This window comes from Hydra viridissima, unplaced genomic scaffold, assembly GCF_058129835.1.
Source record: "Hydra viridissima isolate aposymbiotic clone 2 unplaced genomic scaffold, HvirCarnegie_v1 scaffold_1, whole genome shotgun sequence".
NCBI lineage: Eukaryota > Metazoa > Cnidaria > Hydrozoa > Anthoathecata > Hydridae > Hydra > Hydra viridissima.
This window is the reverse complement of record NW_028324300.1, coordinates 28,732,188-28,748,591: the sequence shown is the minus strand read 5'-3', so window position 1 is coordinate 28,748,591 and position 16,404 is coordinate 28,732,188. Positions and strand designations below refer to the sequence as shown.

Sequence of the window (16,404 nt, the reverse complement as noted above, 5' to 3'; positions counted from 1 at the left end):
TCACTGAGAAATAAGATTATTAAATATTGGTTTATAAAACACATTTGTTCTACAAGAAAGTTTTATTTAGAAATAATACTCTTAAGAACTGATTAACTAGTAAAAAAAAAAAAAAGAAAAAAAAAAAAAAGAATTAAAAATCACCTCCTTATCTTCGTTATATAAAATGGCATAAATTCTTTATTAAAAAATGAATATTTTGATAGCTTATTAAAAAATTACCTTTCCAAAATACCATATATTGATTTTCTGCAAAGCTGGTAATAAATGTTCATCAGAGCAACTTTTCAGCTCATGGATAACTTTAGCACAATCATCAGGCTATAAAAAAAAATCACAAATTTCACAATAAACATAACTTATCTTATTTAAATTTGCCTATCTAACTTCATCCTCATAATGATGAAATAAACTATTTTAAAACTGAATTTAAATTTATATACTTTTTAAATATATAAATTTAAAAGTTGATATACAATTAAGCAGATAAATTATAAGGCCTGATAACTGAAACTTACAACTATTTGATTATGAAAAGTATTGCAAATCATAAATTGGCAGGTGCTTTTAATTAAAAGAAGGCATTGGAATAATCTGCATACTTCATTAAGTTTTTTTTTTTTAATACATTTTAGCTATAGGTCTTTTTAATACATTTTAACTATAAGAATAAATAAGTTATGATGTAAGTGAACAGTAATATATGTGTAAATTTATTTAAATACACGACATTAAAAGAAATTTCTAATCTTACGACATCTGATGTTCCTTTCTTAACTTTTGATCTGTCTATTTTCATTTTCTTTAGCTTCTTCTTTAAGAGTTGTTTTGTCTCATTTCTTATTGTATTTCTTATTTCTCAATATGTATTTAATGTGTTTTACTAAAAAAAAAGATAGGCAAATAAGAACTGGTGAACTTATTTATGCAGAATTATTTTTAAAGTCATGCGCAGGTAAAGTCAAGGACAATATCCTGGATAGTTTAGATATATGAATGGTAGTACGGTCCTTAAGGTCCCACTATGCGCTTGCCTCTCTAATATAACTTTACCTCGAGCGGATGAAAAACACATAGTTGCACTTTTCTAAAAAGTTAAAAACTGCGACAAATTATGACAGCTTTCATCATGTTTTCATCAAGGTAAGGTTAAACGAGGCTAATTTTACGCGCGAAGTTTGTCGTTGTGATAGTAAATGCCTTTTTGCTTCATTGATGATTAGAAATTAATATGTCTGTGAGTATATATTTATATTCATATAACTTAACGCTTAATCAATCATTATTGGTTTTATCAATTCATTATGATAAAAAGTTATTATGTAAGGTTGTATTAGGGATGTTAACATCTACAAGGATAAAAAAAAAACGTTAAATGATTTTAGTGCGTATACGAACGTTTTGTGCCTTTTTTAACATTCAGTTATTTCTCAAAAGAGTTTTCTAATCAAATAGTATTTTTGGATTGCTTCATTGCTCCAAAAATTTTACTTAGTTTGTTATTTTGGGTTAACTTAAATATTTATGACAACAGGACTAGATACTTTGTACCTTATTATCTAACAACACAATAAATAAATAAGAACGCAATAAATTAATTGCATCCTTATTTACTTATTGTGTTGCTAGATAATAAACACTTAATTTAAAAGTTTAATCTGCGACTATAAAAGGCCTATTTTTTTATTACTGCTTCAAATTTTTACATAAATTTCACAATTTCACATATCATTTTTTACACAATCTTTCAATAGAACAAAATTAGCTTCATTACAAAGTTATTAATTAGTATAATGCTTCAGTTGGTTACAAGTACATCTTGATCTCATAATTTTATTAGATAAATATTAAAAAATTAAAAAATAATAAAAAATGATACTGATAGTTATAACAGACATATTTAGAACTTTGTCCATCCTTTTTAATAATGTTACAACTCTAAAATGCTTATAATTGAATTTTAGCTCCTTGATAAAATTGCTGAATATGGTTGGAGAGTTAAATGTTATTCCACTTACATTGACTCAAACTGTTATGTAGCTTTTGTAGCTGTTGTGTTAGTCAAACTGATAAGGATCTACCAAGTAAAATTATTCTAAAAATGATATTTTGCTGGCATTTTTCAGCTCAAACTGTCAAACAAACAATACTAGCAAATGTAATTTTACTGTCAGCTGATTTGACAAACATTTGGAACAAGACATGTATACCAATGACTTATCAGCCACTTATCTTGTCAAAGCTGAAACATGTGTTAATGAAACAGTCTTAAGAATCAAGAATAAAAAAGGAGGAGCTAGTAATTCACAATGTGCCCAAGTTAAAGTTTAAATTTAATCTGCTTTTTTACCAATTACACAAGAAGGTAGATGTGTAAAAGTTGAAAAAGATAAACAACTTTTAAAAGATCAGCAAGATGTTTATAAGATGAAAATGAGCAGCAAATATTATTACAACAAGAGTTAGCAGAATAGTTTAGGCAAGCTTAAAGAATATTGTATTAAGCAAGCCTAAAGAATATAGTATTAGGGAATTATTTTATATGGTGTAAGCCAACGTGGTTTTGATAACAAATGTGATAATGTAGAGGGCGATATTTATGACAAACTTGAAATAGTTATTCCCATATATCACCAACAGAACTTGTGTGCTGGAATGGATGATAACAAATTTCTAGTAAAAAAAAATACAAACCAAAATAAACTTAGAAAACCCAAAACCAAATGTTGATGTTTTTATGACTGGTGCATGTTTGAAAAAAACTGCAAATTGCAGATTTCTGATTTGGACTTACACAATCTTGGGCAATATTTCAGTTCTACATAAAAGTTGCTGATTGATGACATTTTTTTTTTGAAAGCACATTGTTGAACATGGCCTCCTAAAGTTGAACTTGTGTCTTGTTAGATCAAGTGATGTAGAGAAATTAATGATGAGTTAAAATGATAAACAACAATTATGCTATACATTGGTGTAATTTTCAAGTGTTTTGCTAAAAGTGCCTACAGTTGACAATTAAAATAAGCTATATTAGGACCTAATATGGAATAAATTGTTTCTGTGTATATAAAACTGTTACTTGTTGAAAAACTACCTCATGCATGAATGAAAATCATGTGGAAAAGTTTTAGTGTAGATCAATGTAAGCTGTTATTAAGAAATAGTATGAAATTTAAATATATGTTTTAGGAAAACTTTAGGCTGTAAATTTTTAAGCTTGATATTCTTAAATCACACAGTTTCTGTGCTTATTTAAGAAAAATATTAGTTTCCAATTTTTTCTTAAACCTATTAGGGTCAGTTTCCAATCATCCATTTAGCTACAGGAAAGGGATGAGAAAGTTAATCATGTTAGTACGCACAGTTTAATTTTGACGTATTGCACCATAGTATATTTGGACCATGCTGATTATTAACCAGTCTCAACTCAGTTAATTTGTAACTCTTGGTGATTTAGCTCTAATTCTATTGCACATTTCTTGCCAAATATTCCTGACTACCTGATATTATTAAGTGTTAGTTCATCTAACCTTAAAAGTCTCAATAGAAATTTTTTTGGTAAAGATTTCTATCTTTTCTCTGCACACTGAATGTTATTTCTCTTTTACCTACCCTATACATCAAGCAAAGTCATCAAGCTTCAATGCCATTCCTTTTATTTCAGTTTCAAACTTGAAATCCAGTTTGTTTTTTTTGTTTTTTAAATTTTATTTGGAAGATGTCTAAATTTATACCAACATCTTCCCAAGCAGCCATTGTTCTTCTAAACCTTATTTGATATCTTGTTAATGGAATTTTTATGTCCCATATAATTAGACTAGTTTTTCAGAAAATCTGATTTTTTTGCTTCTGAATTTCTTAATTCTTTGTACTTGTATAAACCTTAACTCAATCATATCTCTTCTACAATTGATGCAAGGCTTTTAAGAGCAGTCAGAATAATTACAATCAATTAGAACAGAATTGTTGGTATTTTGCATTTACACTAAAGAATGCTTAAGAACTTTTCAAGATCTTCAGTAAACATCGTTTTTCTAGACCAGAAAAACATCAGTTACTTTATTGCACAAATCAGTTAATCTTTCTTGGATGGTTATTTCATGAGATTCAGTAGGATATTTAAACTTTTTTCTATTTAGACCACTGAGACAGAAGAGCATTCATGACCTTAAAATCCTTAAAAAGAACCTAAAGTAAACAAATAATTCCACCTACAAAATAAAATTTAAAAGCCCTGTTTAAGAATCCTTTTTTTTTTTTTTTTTTTTTTTTTTTATATAATTGATATTTTTTTAAATTTGACATCATTATACATTGATTTAATATCTTTTGTATTTCTTAGCTATTAAATTTATCTTATTAGGATTCAGAAAGTAGTCCTGAGCGTAGCTCACATAGAAATCATGGTGGAGATGAAAGTCCAAGGACAGGTTTAGTTACCTCAAGTCCTGGTCGTGATGATCTTGCTCCATTTGAAGATGAAACAGATGTTCTTTTAGGAAATGATACCAATGAGGTTGAAGAAGGTGAAGGAGAAGAGTTATTTGGAGAAAACATGGAAGAGTATGTATTTACTGTGTTGTTGTTATTATTACTGCTGTTAGTTCTTTCTTTACAATTTAAAATTTCAACATAAAAATTATTTTAATATTTTTTAAAGGGTTGATTAAATCAAAAATATTCAGTCCTGACCAAATATTAGCATGCTTTTCTAGGGAGCTGAAATTTAAACACCAATGCACACAATACAAACACTTATATTTTACAAATTATATCTATATATGTAGTCCAAGTTTTTCTAGAATCTTTACACCCTACCCTGTTTTAAGTAAACACTGATTTAAAATTCATAATGGCAGTAGTTCAGCTAGTTATTTAAAACAAAATTTGAGATGAGTAGAGTCTATTCAACAATAAACCCTTAATTGAGTTTAAATAGAAAGTTTTTATTGCTGATAAATCAAGGCAGTTTGAGAATTTCAGAAAATCAACCAAATTGGTTTGGTTCTGTTGGAGAATGTGAAGATTGATTATCTGAACAAAAATATTTTCATTACATCAAGTCAAATGAGAAGTTTCATGACCAATTTGTTCAGATATTGGGAGAATCTCCTTCAACAGAACCATTAACCTTTGATAAATCAACTTTTAATATTAATTATAAGTTATTTGTTGACAAATGTTTGTCACAAATAGTGGAGCAGGACAATTATTTGATGTTAAAAACAGAATTAAGTTTAAGTATTGTTCAAAACAATCATATGTTTGATGTTTCCTTTTTACAGTATACTACAGAAACTGTAATAGTATAATAAAAAACTATAAAAAAAAATTAATTGACAATAAACAATGGCACATAGGGAGACAACTAAGTGGATCTTAATCAAATTTTAAGATCAAATTTTAATTATTTAAACTCAAGAAGAGTAATATTCTAAAATAATTATTAATAAGGAAGTAATAAAAGATATGAATTCTTTTTTCTCAATCTTATAGAGATATTTACAATCTTTTTGATTTATCTCTTCTTCATCTAAAACCTCTGTGCTTTATTAAGTGGTAATAGCCAGTTTTTTCTCTGTTACCAAAAATTTATGATAGTATGTCAGCAACAAGTTTAAGGAAGCACTCTTATACGAAAGTTTCTTGCCACTAAAATCAGTTATTCCCTTCTCTACCTGCAATTTGTTTTTCTGTAAAGAAGTCTTTGTTTTGCATTTTCTTCTTTTGTTGTAAATTTCACATAATTATGCGATGTGTACCCAGAGAAATGTTTTGTTACTGTTACCAAGGCTTTTATTGAAGGATATTTGTTATGAAGTACATTGACATTTTTAGTGATTATCGACCAATACCTCATCTTGACACCTATGAGCAGTCTGTTCTAGATGATCAGGAACAGAGTGATCTTGATATTGAAACCAGGCTTGAAGCAGAAAGACAGATGGAAAAGCGAGATAGGGAAGAAGGTTTTGTAACTGGTAGAATGCGACGTGGATTGTTGTATGGTAACTTTTTTTTTTTTTTTTTTTTTTTTTTTAAACATACAAAATTTTTTGTAATTTTTTAATAAAAGTTTTTGTTCAAGTAGAGTGTGACTCTATTTTCCATTTTGTTAAAATATTTTGTAAATACAAGAAGTAGTTCTAAAATTGTCTTCTTTTTTTTTAAACATTGAATTTTAGGTTTTATGCTAATCTGATTTTATTTTATAAATTAATTTTAGGTAAATTTTTTTAGATGAAAGTGAGGAAGATGAGGATGGTGAACCTAGATCAAGACGTCGTCGATTAGCTGAGCGTGCTGCAGAGCGGGAGTTTGCAGATGATGTGGAGGTATGTTGCAACATTTATGGTGATGTAATTATCCAACTAAACTTCACAAACCACTTTGTATCTTTTTAACACTGTGGATTTGGAAATCCAGCATTGGTATTCTTTGTTAAAATTATTACTAGAGTAGTTTGCTGCAGTCAAATGTAAACAGGACAATATTCCTGATAATTTGAATATTTATGATACCATTTTGATTTATTTCTTTTTTTCTAATTTTAAGTTAAATTTATACATTTGTTTGTAGATGATAGAAAGTATTGAGAATTTGGAAGATATGAAAGGCCATACTGTGCGTGAGTGGGTCACATTGGCTGCTCCTTCATTAGAAATAAAAAATCGCTTTAAGCAGTTCCTTAAAACTTTTTGCGATGAACATGGAAATAATGTTTATCGTTTAAAGATAAAACAAATGTGTGAAAACAATAAACAAAGTTTGATTGTTGATTACAACACTTTAGCCAATGAACATCAAGTATTGGCTTATTTTCTTCCAGAAGCACCTGCTGAAATGTTAAAAATTTTCGATGAAGCAGCAAAAGAAGTTGTTTTATCAATGTTTAAGAATTATGAGCGTATTGCTCCAGATATCCATGTAAGGATCTCTGAGTTACCACTAATGGAAGATTTAAGATCTTTAAGGTAAGATTGTTTCTTTGTCTGTATTGCTGCTAATGCTTTGTTTCATTCTGCTGTCACTTCACTTATGAGTATTATGCTGTCAGTACATTAAAAGTATTCTGTCAGTATAATGTAACAATTATGCATTGTTTTTTTTTGTCCTATATGTACTATAAATCAAAACCTATTTGAACAAAAGTGTATACATATTCAAAATCTCTGGTTACCTTATTTATCATTTGTTTATGAACATTTTCCTATACCAAATTCTAATATATATGTTCATATGCCGCCTATCAAAATTTAGTTGTTTAAAAACCCTTCAATTCTATTGCATTAAGAGGAGCTTACAGTTTGCTTATAAACTATAATTGTTTACTTAAAGCACTTTAATTTAAAATGTGGTTTAAGTCATGTGCAGAGTTATTGTCTTGTTTATTTAATGTTTTTATAAAAAAATAGATAAAAAAAAATTTTCTTTGAAGAAATTAAGCTATTTTTTCACTTAATATTACTTCTTTCTTAGACAGCTTCACTTAAACCAGTTAATAAGAACATGCGGTGTTGTAACATGCAGCACGGGTATCCTACCTCAGCTAAGCATGGTCAAGTATGATTGTGTGAAATGTAGGTTTATCCTTGGTCCTTATTTCCAAGGGCAAAATCAAGAGCTCAAACCTGGATCATGCCCACAGTGCCAGTCGAGAGGACCATTTGAAATCAACATGGAAGAGGTTTTAAACTTTTTTTTTATACTGCTAATTCAAATCCTGATTCCCAGTGATATTAGAACTTTTCATAACATAGTGGCCTCTGTGTTAGAATCACTCACTTGTCAATATTAGTTACTCCTGTGTATGAATATGTGTATGCAACAAATACATTTTAGGAGTTATTGATTTTTTTTATAGACACTATATCAAAATTACCAGAAGATTAAAATACAGGAGAGTCCTTCTAAAGTTGCAGCTGGGCGTTTGCCTCGCTCAAAAGATCTTGTTTTACTTGCTGACCTTGTTGATTCTTGCAAACCAGGAGATGAAATTGTAAGAATTGTTTTTTGTTTTCTTTTATTTGGTCCTAAAATGTGTTCAATAGATTATTTTTATTTCTTTTAAGTTTCATCTACAGCATCCCAATGAAATGTTACATTGACAATTCAACTTCTTTTTAAATTAAACTTAGTTTAGCACATTTGCATTTTCAAAGAATTATGCAATCAAAGATTCTTGGTTTTTCTTGTTAATTAGATATTTCTATAATCATAACTTAGGTATTGTTAAGTATTTGATTGGTGTTGTTAATAGGAAGTCACTGGAATATATCGCAACAATTATGATGGATCTCTTAATACTGCAAATGGTTTCCCAGTATTTGCCACTGTTATTGAAGCCAATTACATTACTAAGCAAGATGATAAAATGGCAGTAGGAAGCCTAACAGATGAAGATATACGTATGATCAATACATTGTCAAAAGATGACAGAATAGGAGAAAGGGTAAAATTCATAATTGATGGTTCTTTTCTGACATTCAGGTCATGTTGTTGTTCTAATCACTCACAAATATTACTTATGAATACAGTTTGTTTGCAGGTTTATTTCTTTTTGTATTTGTTATTTTTCCTCAGATTGTAGCTAGTATTGCTCCATCTATATATGGTCATGAAGATATTAAGCGTGCACTTGCATTGGCATTGTTTGGTGGAGTAGCCAAAGATCCAGGTAATTAGAGATTTTATTTTTTGCTGTAGTTTGCTCTCTAAGTTGCTATTTAATTCTATATACTCGAGTCTTTAGGTTGAGATTTCTCCTAACTAAACTTTCATGTTTGTTGTATTGAGTAACATGCACAACACTTAACAAAAATACTAATTTGTACAGGCGGAAAGCACAAACTTAGAGGTGATATCAATATTCTATTGTGTGGTGATCCAGGGACTGCAAAGTCTCAGTTTTTAAAGTATATAGAGAAAACAGCATCACGACCTGTATTTACAACAGGGCAGGGGGCTAGTGCTGTTGGTTTAACAGCTTATGTCCAACGACATCCTGTAACTAAAGAATGGACATTAGAAGCAGGTGCTCTTGTTTTGGCTGATAGAGGAATTTGCATGATAGATGAGTTTGATAAGATGAATGATGCGGATCGAACAAGTATACATGAAGCAATGGAGCAACAGAGTATTTCAATATCAAAAGCTGGAATTGTCACTTCTCTTCAGGTACACTTTTTAAAATTTCATTTGTTAGTTTATGTATTTACTTTGTAAATTGAGTTTTTTATCAACTTCTTTAAATCTAGGCTCGTTGCAGTATTATTGCTGCAGCGAACCCCATAGGTGGTAGATATGACTCTTCCTTGACATTTGCTGAAAATGTGAGTAGAAATATTTTTTAATGTTGATTAAAGTAAACAGCAGCAAGTATCTTTTACTTATTTTATCTTTAGTTTTTGTTCATCAAGAGTTTATCATCAAGAATTGTTGTTTTTTCTTAATTCTATTTTATTTGCTTTTTCTTAAGGTTGATTTAACAGAGCCTATCTTATCTCGTTTTGACATTTTATGTGTTGTACGCGACACAGTTGATGCTGTTCAAGATGAGATGCTGGCAAGATTTGTTGTTAACAGCCATGTCAAACATCATCCTGCTTTTACCGGTCAATCCGCCGAAGATCAGTTGGTAATATTTTTATTTTTGTCTATAGATATATTCATCAAATTCAGTTGAAACTCCTAAATAAATTAAAACTTTTTAACTCTTTGTGATAAGATTTTACATATGCTTTTTGAATTAGATATTTAAATGTTTCAATAGATAAGTTTATTATAATGACTATTTTAGGCTTCTATGAATGATCCTGGAATAGAGTTAATTCCTCAGGATTTGCTTAAAAAATACATCATTTATGCTAAAGACAAAGTGACTCCCAATCTTTTGAACATGGATCAAGACAAAGTGTCGAAAATGTTTGCCGCACTGCGAAAAGAATCGATGGTATGATTACACAACGTTCGAATTTAACATTTCTCACTGCTACTACAGTTGTTTCAAATTTGTTTTACAAAAGTTAAAACAAAATAGAAACAGTTTCTTGACCGCTTTTACACCGAACCAATTAATTGACTTGTTTGAAAGTGAAAAAGAAAATTGAGATTGTCTTAAAATACTTGTCGTCGATAATTTATCACTTCTAGTAAACAGAAGGTCTATTGTATCCAATTCTTAGGCTCAGTTTTTTTTTCTTTTTAGATAACAGGTAGTATACCAATCACCGTTCGACATATCGAGTCAATGATAAGAATGTCCGAAGCACACGCACGCATGCATTTGCGTGAGTATGTGCACGAGGACGATGTTAATATGGCTATTCGTGTAATGTTGGAAAGTTTTATTGATACTCAGAAATATTCCGTTATGAGAAACATGAGGAAGGTTTGTTTTAGTTTGAATTTTTTGTGCAACTTAATGAACGTCTTAACGTTGACTAAGATTGGTGATTCTTTCTTACTTTTTAGTCTTTCGCTCACTATTTGGCGTTTAAGCGAGATAATAACGAGCTCCTCATGTTTGTGCTGAAGCAATTAGTACGTGATCAGATTACTTACCATAAGAACAGATATCATAGCGAGCCAGAAATTATAGAAATACAAGAAGATGAATTTGCTGATAAAGTAAGTTGGAATTTTATCTTTCAACTTTGTTGTCTTGATTGGAATTTTTTACATAAACTGTTTTCATTATTTTTAGGCTCGACAAATAAATATCCACAGTTTAGTAAACCTATATGAAAGTGACTTATTTGCAAACAACCGATTCAAACACGATAAAACACGAAAGCTCATCATCCAGACATTGTGAACTATTTGATGTCCATCGCTATTTAACGGTCCTCCATACTCTCTTCAAGATATTGATCTCTGAAAAAAAAAAGACTCGTAAAATGTTGACAAAAGCGTCTGATAAACTTATATTTGATAAGTTGCGCAAGAGTTTAAACTTAATCGTAATGATTTTGGAACTTGTATAATAGTTTTGGAGTATATTAATTAAATACAGAATTTTGGAATAAAAGTAGCACTGAGCAGATTTATAAATAAGCAAAAAAAAAAAATTTAAAGTTTATTCCTCAGTTACTTTGGTTCTCGAACAGGTGTGTTTTTTCTGTGTTAACTGAAAGAAAATCGGCCAAACATAAATCTTTGATATATATTTTTGAGTTGTTACCGTGGCTACAACAGCCCTCGTTAATTCTGGGATTTAGAATTTAGATAAAGCTTTTCTTGGATATTCTTTTGTCCAAATGCTTTAGAACTTGATCAACATCGTATTTTTCTGATGCATTGGTTCACTTGAGTGAACTGATTCTTGTACTTAATAAAATTTAGTTATCTTTGAAATTACCGACCTAATTAAGTTGATCTTTTTCTTTGTCTGGGTTTAAAATGAATTTTCCTGTCTGTTACGCCAAAAGTAAATACAAAATGGCCACTTAAAAAAAAACATCTAAAATTAACAAAACAAAATCTAAAACAATAAAGTTATCTTGGTAATAAACATTTTCTGTTCCGCTTTTCTCTCACTTTTCATATTGCGATGAGTGATATGGTTGAATTGATTGAAAACTATAAACTTATGTTTAATTTATTTCGTCTTCCTATCTAAACCAGGAACCGGTTGCTTTTATTTACATCCAAGATTTCTTTTCCAAAGCTCTTAGAGACAAAGGTCAAGACTAAAATCTTGGTTGGATCTTTTTGAGAGAAAATTGCTATTTTGAAAACTTCCATTTGTGAGAGAAAACTACTATTTTGAGGGAAAATTTAAAACTTTTACTTAAAGATATTTTGTATTATTGATAAGATAATGGGTATTGACTCAAATGTATAACACTATCAGAAAAGTCTATAGAAGTCTATGGAAGCAAGAAAGAAATACATTTGTACAATACCGACTAAACTAAGCAAAAAAATTTACAAGAGAGTAATATGATATAGGTGTTCTTAATAAATCATTACTAAATTTCAATCCATTTACAACTGGAATAATACTAACTAGAAGAGAAAAACCGTCACCAATTTTGGAAGAATCATGAACATTCGGGCAACTGCATAATAATAAAGTATGTTTAGCTTTTAGAACTATTAACCATCTTCATTTTTTTTTTTTTTTTTTAGATAGATAGTAAATTCTTTCAAGATTCCTATTCTGTATGTTGTTATTGATCCATTTCTGTGACTCCAATATGGATTTAAAAAAAAAATAATGATAAATATTAATAATAGAGATAAGAGCAGGTTTGTCGAAAAAGTTAATTTCTGTGTGGCTTCTTTTCTTTGCCTGCCATGTTTTTACTGAATTGTTCCGAGTTTCTTTTCAGCCGATTTACTTTCAGAAAGGTTGCACTCGCTCGTTTAATTTCAAAATTATTGGAACTGAGTCCTTTGTATCGTGTTTAAAATCTGCCAAACTGGCTCTTAGAGGCTACACAACTTTTGCAGACAATAGGGCGTCGCCTTACTCTGTGCCGGATCAAAAATTTAACAAAGGAGATCCTATGCAGCAACAACAAGAGGATGAGGAATTTGATGTGAAAAGAAATCTTATTGTAAATTATCTTCCACAAACTTTCACTCAGGATGAAGTAAGTCAAATGTTCTCAAGAGTAGGTCCAGTCAGTAATTGTAAATTAATTCGAAACTATTCTACTGGACAGAGTCTAGGATATGCTTTTATTGAGTACCCAACAGCTCAATTAGCTGAAGATGCAATTAACCAACTTGATGGCATGAATCTACAAGATAAAAAACTCAAAGTGAGTTACGCTCGACCATCATCAACAGAAATAAAAAATTCAAATGTCTATGTGGCTGGTTTGCCTTCATGGGTTGATGAAGATCGTTTATTGACATTGTTTTCACCATTTGGTTCAATTATAACACATAAGATTTTGACAGATGCAGCCAGCAAAAGCCGAGGTGTTGGTTTTGTCAGGTATTCATTAAAAAGTGATGCTGAGAAAGCTATTGAAAGCATGGCAGGTAAAGTTTTACCTGATTCAACATCAGCTCTAATAGTAAAGTTAGCTATTCCTCCTGCCTCAAAACAGTTAACTGCTGCTTCAGCTCAACAGCCACTAAACTCCATAGCAGGTGTTGCAAAGCAAGTAGTTCAGTATAACCCAATGGCTGTAAGCAATCCAGTATATGTATATGGATTACAACCCCATCACTCAGAACTTACGCTTTATGAGTTGTTTGCACCTTTTGGTGGCATCTTAAATGTTAAATTAATTCGTGATAATGCAAAGCCAGAAAAACCTTGTAAGGGTTATGGGTTTGTTAATTTTCGCAAACAAGAAGAAGCTCTTGCGGCAATAGGAACTATGCACAACCATGCATTTGATGGGAAAACACTACAAGTATCTTTTAAGCAAAACAAACAGCTAGGAACTCAAGCTGCAGCCATGAATCTTCTTGTGCATCAAGGAATAGCAACATCTCCAATTGCACAAAACAATCTTAGTGTTGGACTAAACTATGGGTATGGTGCTGTAGGTCAAGGTGTTTATCGATAAAAGTGTTCTTAAGTGTAAGTAAAATAATAGAAGGTTCAACTCAAAGAATCTGATAAAACAGGTATGTTGTATGTGATATAGCATCTCAATAATACCAACATGACTTATACTCTTTTTCAATCCCTGGGATTTTACTTGTGTTAAAGTTTTCTTTTTCTTGTTTATTTATGTTATTATACTTCTTACGTTACTTTATATATTATAATTAGTATTTTTACTTTAAAATAAGTATTTGTTAAATATATTTTATAATTAGTACTTATTATATATTAACTATTATATACTTTATGATTAGTACATATGCTGTTATAAATATTATATAATATTCTATGATTAATATGGTTTGTTTTTTTCTTTAATTATTCATTTATCATTAAATTCTTATCTTGCTTTTTTGGGGTTTTTTTTTTGTTTTTTTTTTGTTTTTTTTTGGGGTTTTTGTTGTTACAATTGGAGGATTAGAATTTTATCATTATTATTATTTTAAGACTTATTTTGAATTTAAACAACAAATTTCACTTTATCTTCATTTTATTAAAAATCAATGGTTTCTTGTTAAGCTTTTTTTTTCTTCTTGTAAGCTGTTATTTAAAAATATAGTTTGTTATGATTATTATTATTTTATTTTTATTTTTTTTGGTCATTTGGAGTTCAACTTCTTTAATATAAATGCCTGAGTCAATTGTATTTAATTTTGGATATTTTCTGTTTGTTTATAAACTTGACTAGGAGTGTTGGTTCGATTGGTTTTCATTTTTCACAATTTTCGTATTTAATTTTTTAATATATATGCAATAATTGTTTACTCCTATGGAGTTCAACTATTCATTAAATGATTTTCTTGAGGATCAACACAATATTTGTGTTGTTTTTAATGAAGCAAAAAATCAATAACCATAAATTATAAAAAGTTTGAGATAGACCTGAAACAAGTGGAACAAATTTTCTAAAATAGACAAATGTGGTAGTAAAATTGATTAAAGCGGATTTATCTTCTGGAAATGGTAAATTTGTTTAAAATGGTAACCTTAAGGATAAGATGGAGTCTTATCCTTAAGGTTACCTTGGAGTCTTGTACTTAAGGTTATTTGTTTATGTCAATTCACCTTTTTTACTAAACTCATCATTCTTAAAAACTAGGAATTTTTTTCAAGTTACCTGAAGGATTTTTCTTACTTTAAACTAGTTGTGGTCTATTTTTGTGGTTTGCATGTGTCAGTTGTTAAGCAAAGTTTTAAATGGAAGGTCCTTCAGCCTGGTTAAAATAAAAATACCATCCTGTTGGTAATTCATTGGTTTAAGATATTTTAAGTCTGTCATGCATCTATATAGTTCTGGTTGGTTGAACCTTCATTCTGTTTTAAAATGCTTGGAATGGAATTTACACGTGATATGAATGTTTCATCCTATTTTTTAAAAACCATGTTATTTTTCAGATGATTTAAAAAGATTTATATTGGTGAGCAATGGTGATATTTACTATTAAATAAACCGCTGTTTGAATTTTCATCTCAAAATGAATTTTCATCGAAGATGTTCTTTGCTCGATTCCCTTCATCTTGGCTGAATTTTTGTAGAACGTCAATTAGTAAGTTGTCTATTGAAAGTAATATTAAAGCGCTTTTCTTAAATAGTTTAATAGGGAAAATCCGAAGAATATGATTCAACACAATGTCCTTAACATCTAACATTCTTTAAAAACTTAGACACCATTTTGTTTACAAAAAAAAAAATTTTTTTCTTAAATAACAAAGCATTCTTTTTGTTTTATTTTGATTTAACTAGTGAAAATGGCGCAGTCTTGCGTTGTTTTTAGTACATGTATGTACGCGTTTATCTGTTTTTTATATTCTTTAAAATAATCCAATATTCTTTTTAGTGAGATCTGAAATCCTGGTTTACAACGGAGAGGGTACAAAGTATGTTGATGTTGTTTGTAATTCTCTGAAAGATCTTCTTTCCAGTAAATATTTAATACGAAAAGTAACATCAGAGGAGCTACACTCTAAAGAATGGCTCTTATCTACTAAACTTCTTGTAATACCGGGTGGAAGAGACATACCATATACAAAAGATATATATGCTTTAGCGATTGATAATATCCGAGAGTTCATTGACAAGGGTGGTTCGTACTTAGGGATTTGTGCCGGTGCATATTTTGCCTGCTCTGAGGTTGTATTTGAAAATGGAACTCCGCTAGAAGTTCTCGGGCACAGAAAGTTACTCTTATTTAAAGGAATTGCGAAAGGAAGTGTTTATGAAGGGTTTAAGTATGGCTCAACTGCTGGTGCACGGATTGCTAGCTTGCAATTACATAATCCTGAGCTGAAAAACAAAGTTACTCATGCTTACTTTGATGGAGGTTGTGAATTCATACCCGAAGTCGGGTTTACGGCATACGAAACTATTGCTACTTACAGTGACTTTGTTGAAAAGAAAGCTGTTGTATGTGTGAAGTTGGGCGAAGGCAAAGTGTTGCTGTCCGGAGTTCATCCTGAGATGGACATAAAATATCTTGATGAATTAAACTACACATCTTGTCAATGGATTGAAATGATAAAAATTTCTCATTCCCAAAGAGAATTATTTAGGCTGTTTGTCAAAATGCTTCTTTAAAAAATCTTTGAAAGCGAACCTTATTCAATTAATTCTGTTTATGAAATAAACTACAAACTCTTTTTTTCTTTCAATCCGATGTCCACATTAATATCGTTGTCAGATTGACCGTGCGTAGTATGTGTAAATTAATGTACTTAGAATCTACGGTGAGTACGAACTCATTTAAATACGCAGCATAAATAATTAAATTTTTTTTCAACTTCTCTTATTGAATATAGCTTTTGTTTTTAAAGAGATGTCACTATTGCACATA

At 29.9% G+C, this 16,404-nt stretch overlaps 3 protein-coding genes and 1 pseudogene across 9 annotated transcripts in view; 3 read left to right on the top strand and 1 right to left on the bottom strand.

Moving 5' to 3' along the window:
* The window catches only part of LOC145192219 (E3 ubiquitin-protein ligase HUWE1-like), a 36,665-nt gene extending 35,620 nt beyond the window's left edge, over positions 1 to 1,045 (bottom strand). For 4 of the 6 annotated variants that reach the window (XM_090092358.1, XM_090092377.1, XM_090092391.1 and 1 more), the window contains exons 1-2: positions 755 to 916; positions 223 to 321 (exon numbers count right to left, since the gene is read on the bottom strand). In XM_090092358.1, coding sequence (XP_089948484.1) covers positions 223 to 321; positions 755 to 799 — 144 coding nt within the window. In that variant the 5' untranslated portion in view covers positions 800 to 916. Of the gene's footprint in view, positions 1 to 222; positions 322 to 754 lie in introns of all 6 variants that reach the window. The other 2 variants (XM_090092369.1, XM_090092385.1) reach the window with 1 other exon arrangement.
* A 71-nt stretch (positions 1,046 to 1,116) lies between these two features.
* On the top strand, positions 1,117 to 11,105 carry LOC149894354 (DNA replication licensing factor mcm2-like). Its single transcript, XM_090092408.1, has 16 exons — positions 1,117 to 1,237; positions 4,364 to 4,563; positions 5,839 to 6,008; positions 6,241 to 6,335; positions 6,580 to 6,974; positions 7,480 to 7,687; positions 7,865 to 7,999; positions 8,261 to 8,452; positions 8,584 to 8,677; positions 8,837 to 9,177; positions 9,258 to 9,332; positions 9,479 to 9,637; positions 9,800 to 9,952; positions 10,208 to 10,390; positions 10,474 to 10,629; positions 10,706 to 11,105. Exons 1-16 carry the CDS (start codon positions 1,232 to 1,234, stop codon positions 10,814 to 10,816), a joined length of 2,673 nt encoding a protein of 890 aa, XP_089948534.1. The 5' UTR covers positions 1,117 to 1,231; the 3' UTR covers positions 10,817 to 11,105.
* Positions 11,106 to 12,304: 1,199 nt separating this feature from the next.
* Positions 12,305 to 14,337, top strand: LOC149894353 (ELAV-like protein 2 pseudogene; annotated as a pseudogene). The gene has a single exon (XR_016455803.1). The product of XR_016455803.1 is annotated as an ELAV-like protein 2 pseudogene (transcript).
* LOC145191899 (uncharacterized) lies at positions 13,381 to 16,198 on the top strand. Its single transcript, XM_080069027.2, has 3 exons — positions 13,381 to 13,593; positions 14,969 to 15,120; positions 15,412 to 16,198. Exons 2-3 carry the CDS (start codon positions 15,066 to 15,068, stop codon positions 16,146 to 16,148), a joined length of 792 nt encoding a protein of 263 aa, XP_079925153.2. The 5' UTR covers positions 13,381 to 13,593; positions 14,969 to 15,065; the 3' UTR covers positions 16,149 to 16,198.
* Positions 16,199 to 16,404: the final 206 nt, after the last annotated feature.

Excerpts from the sequence above, each read along its gene's own strand:
- LOC149894354 (XM_090092408.1), top strand. Across the intron at positions 4,564-5,838 it reads TTTGGAGAAAACATGGAAGA|TGATTATCGACCAATACCTC; the intron begins GTATGTATTTAC and ends TGACATTTTTAG. Across the intron at positions 9,953-10,207 it reads CACTGCGAAAAGAATCGATG|ATAACAGGTAGTATACCAAT; the intron begins GTATGATTACAC and ends TTTTCTTTTTAG.
- LOC145191899 (XM_080069027.2), top strand. The coding sequence starts at position 15,066 with ATGTTCTTTGCTCGATTCCCTTCATCTTGGCTGAATTTTTGTAGAACG. Across the intron at positions 15,121-15,411 it reads TTTTTGTAGAACGTCAATTA|TGAGATCTGAAATCCTGGTT; the intron begins GTAAGTTGTCTA and ends TATTCTTTTTAG.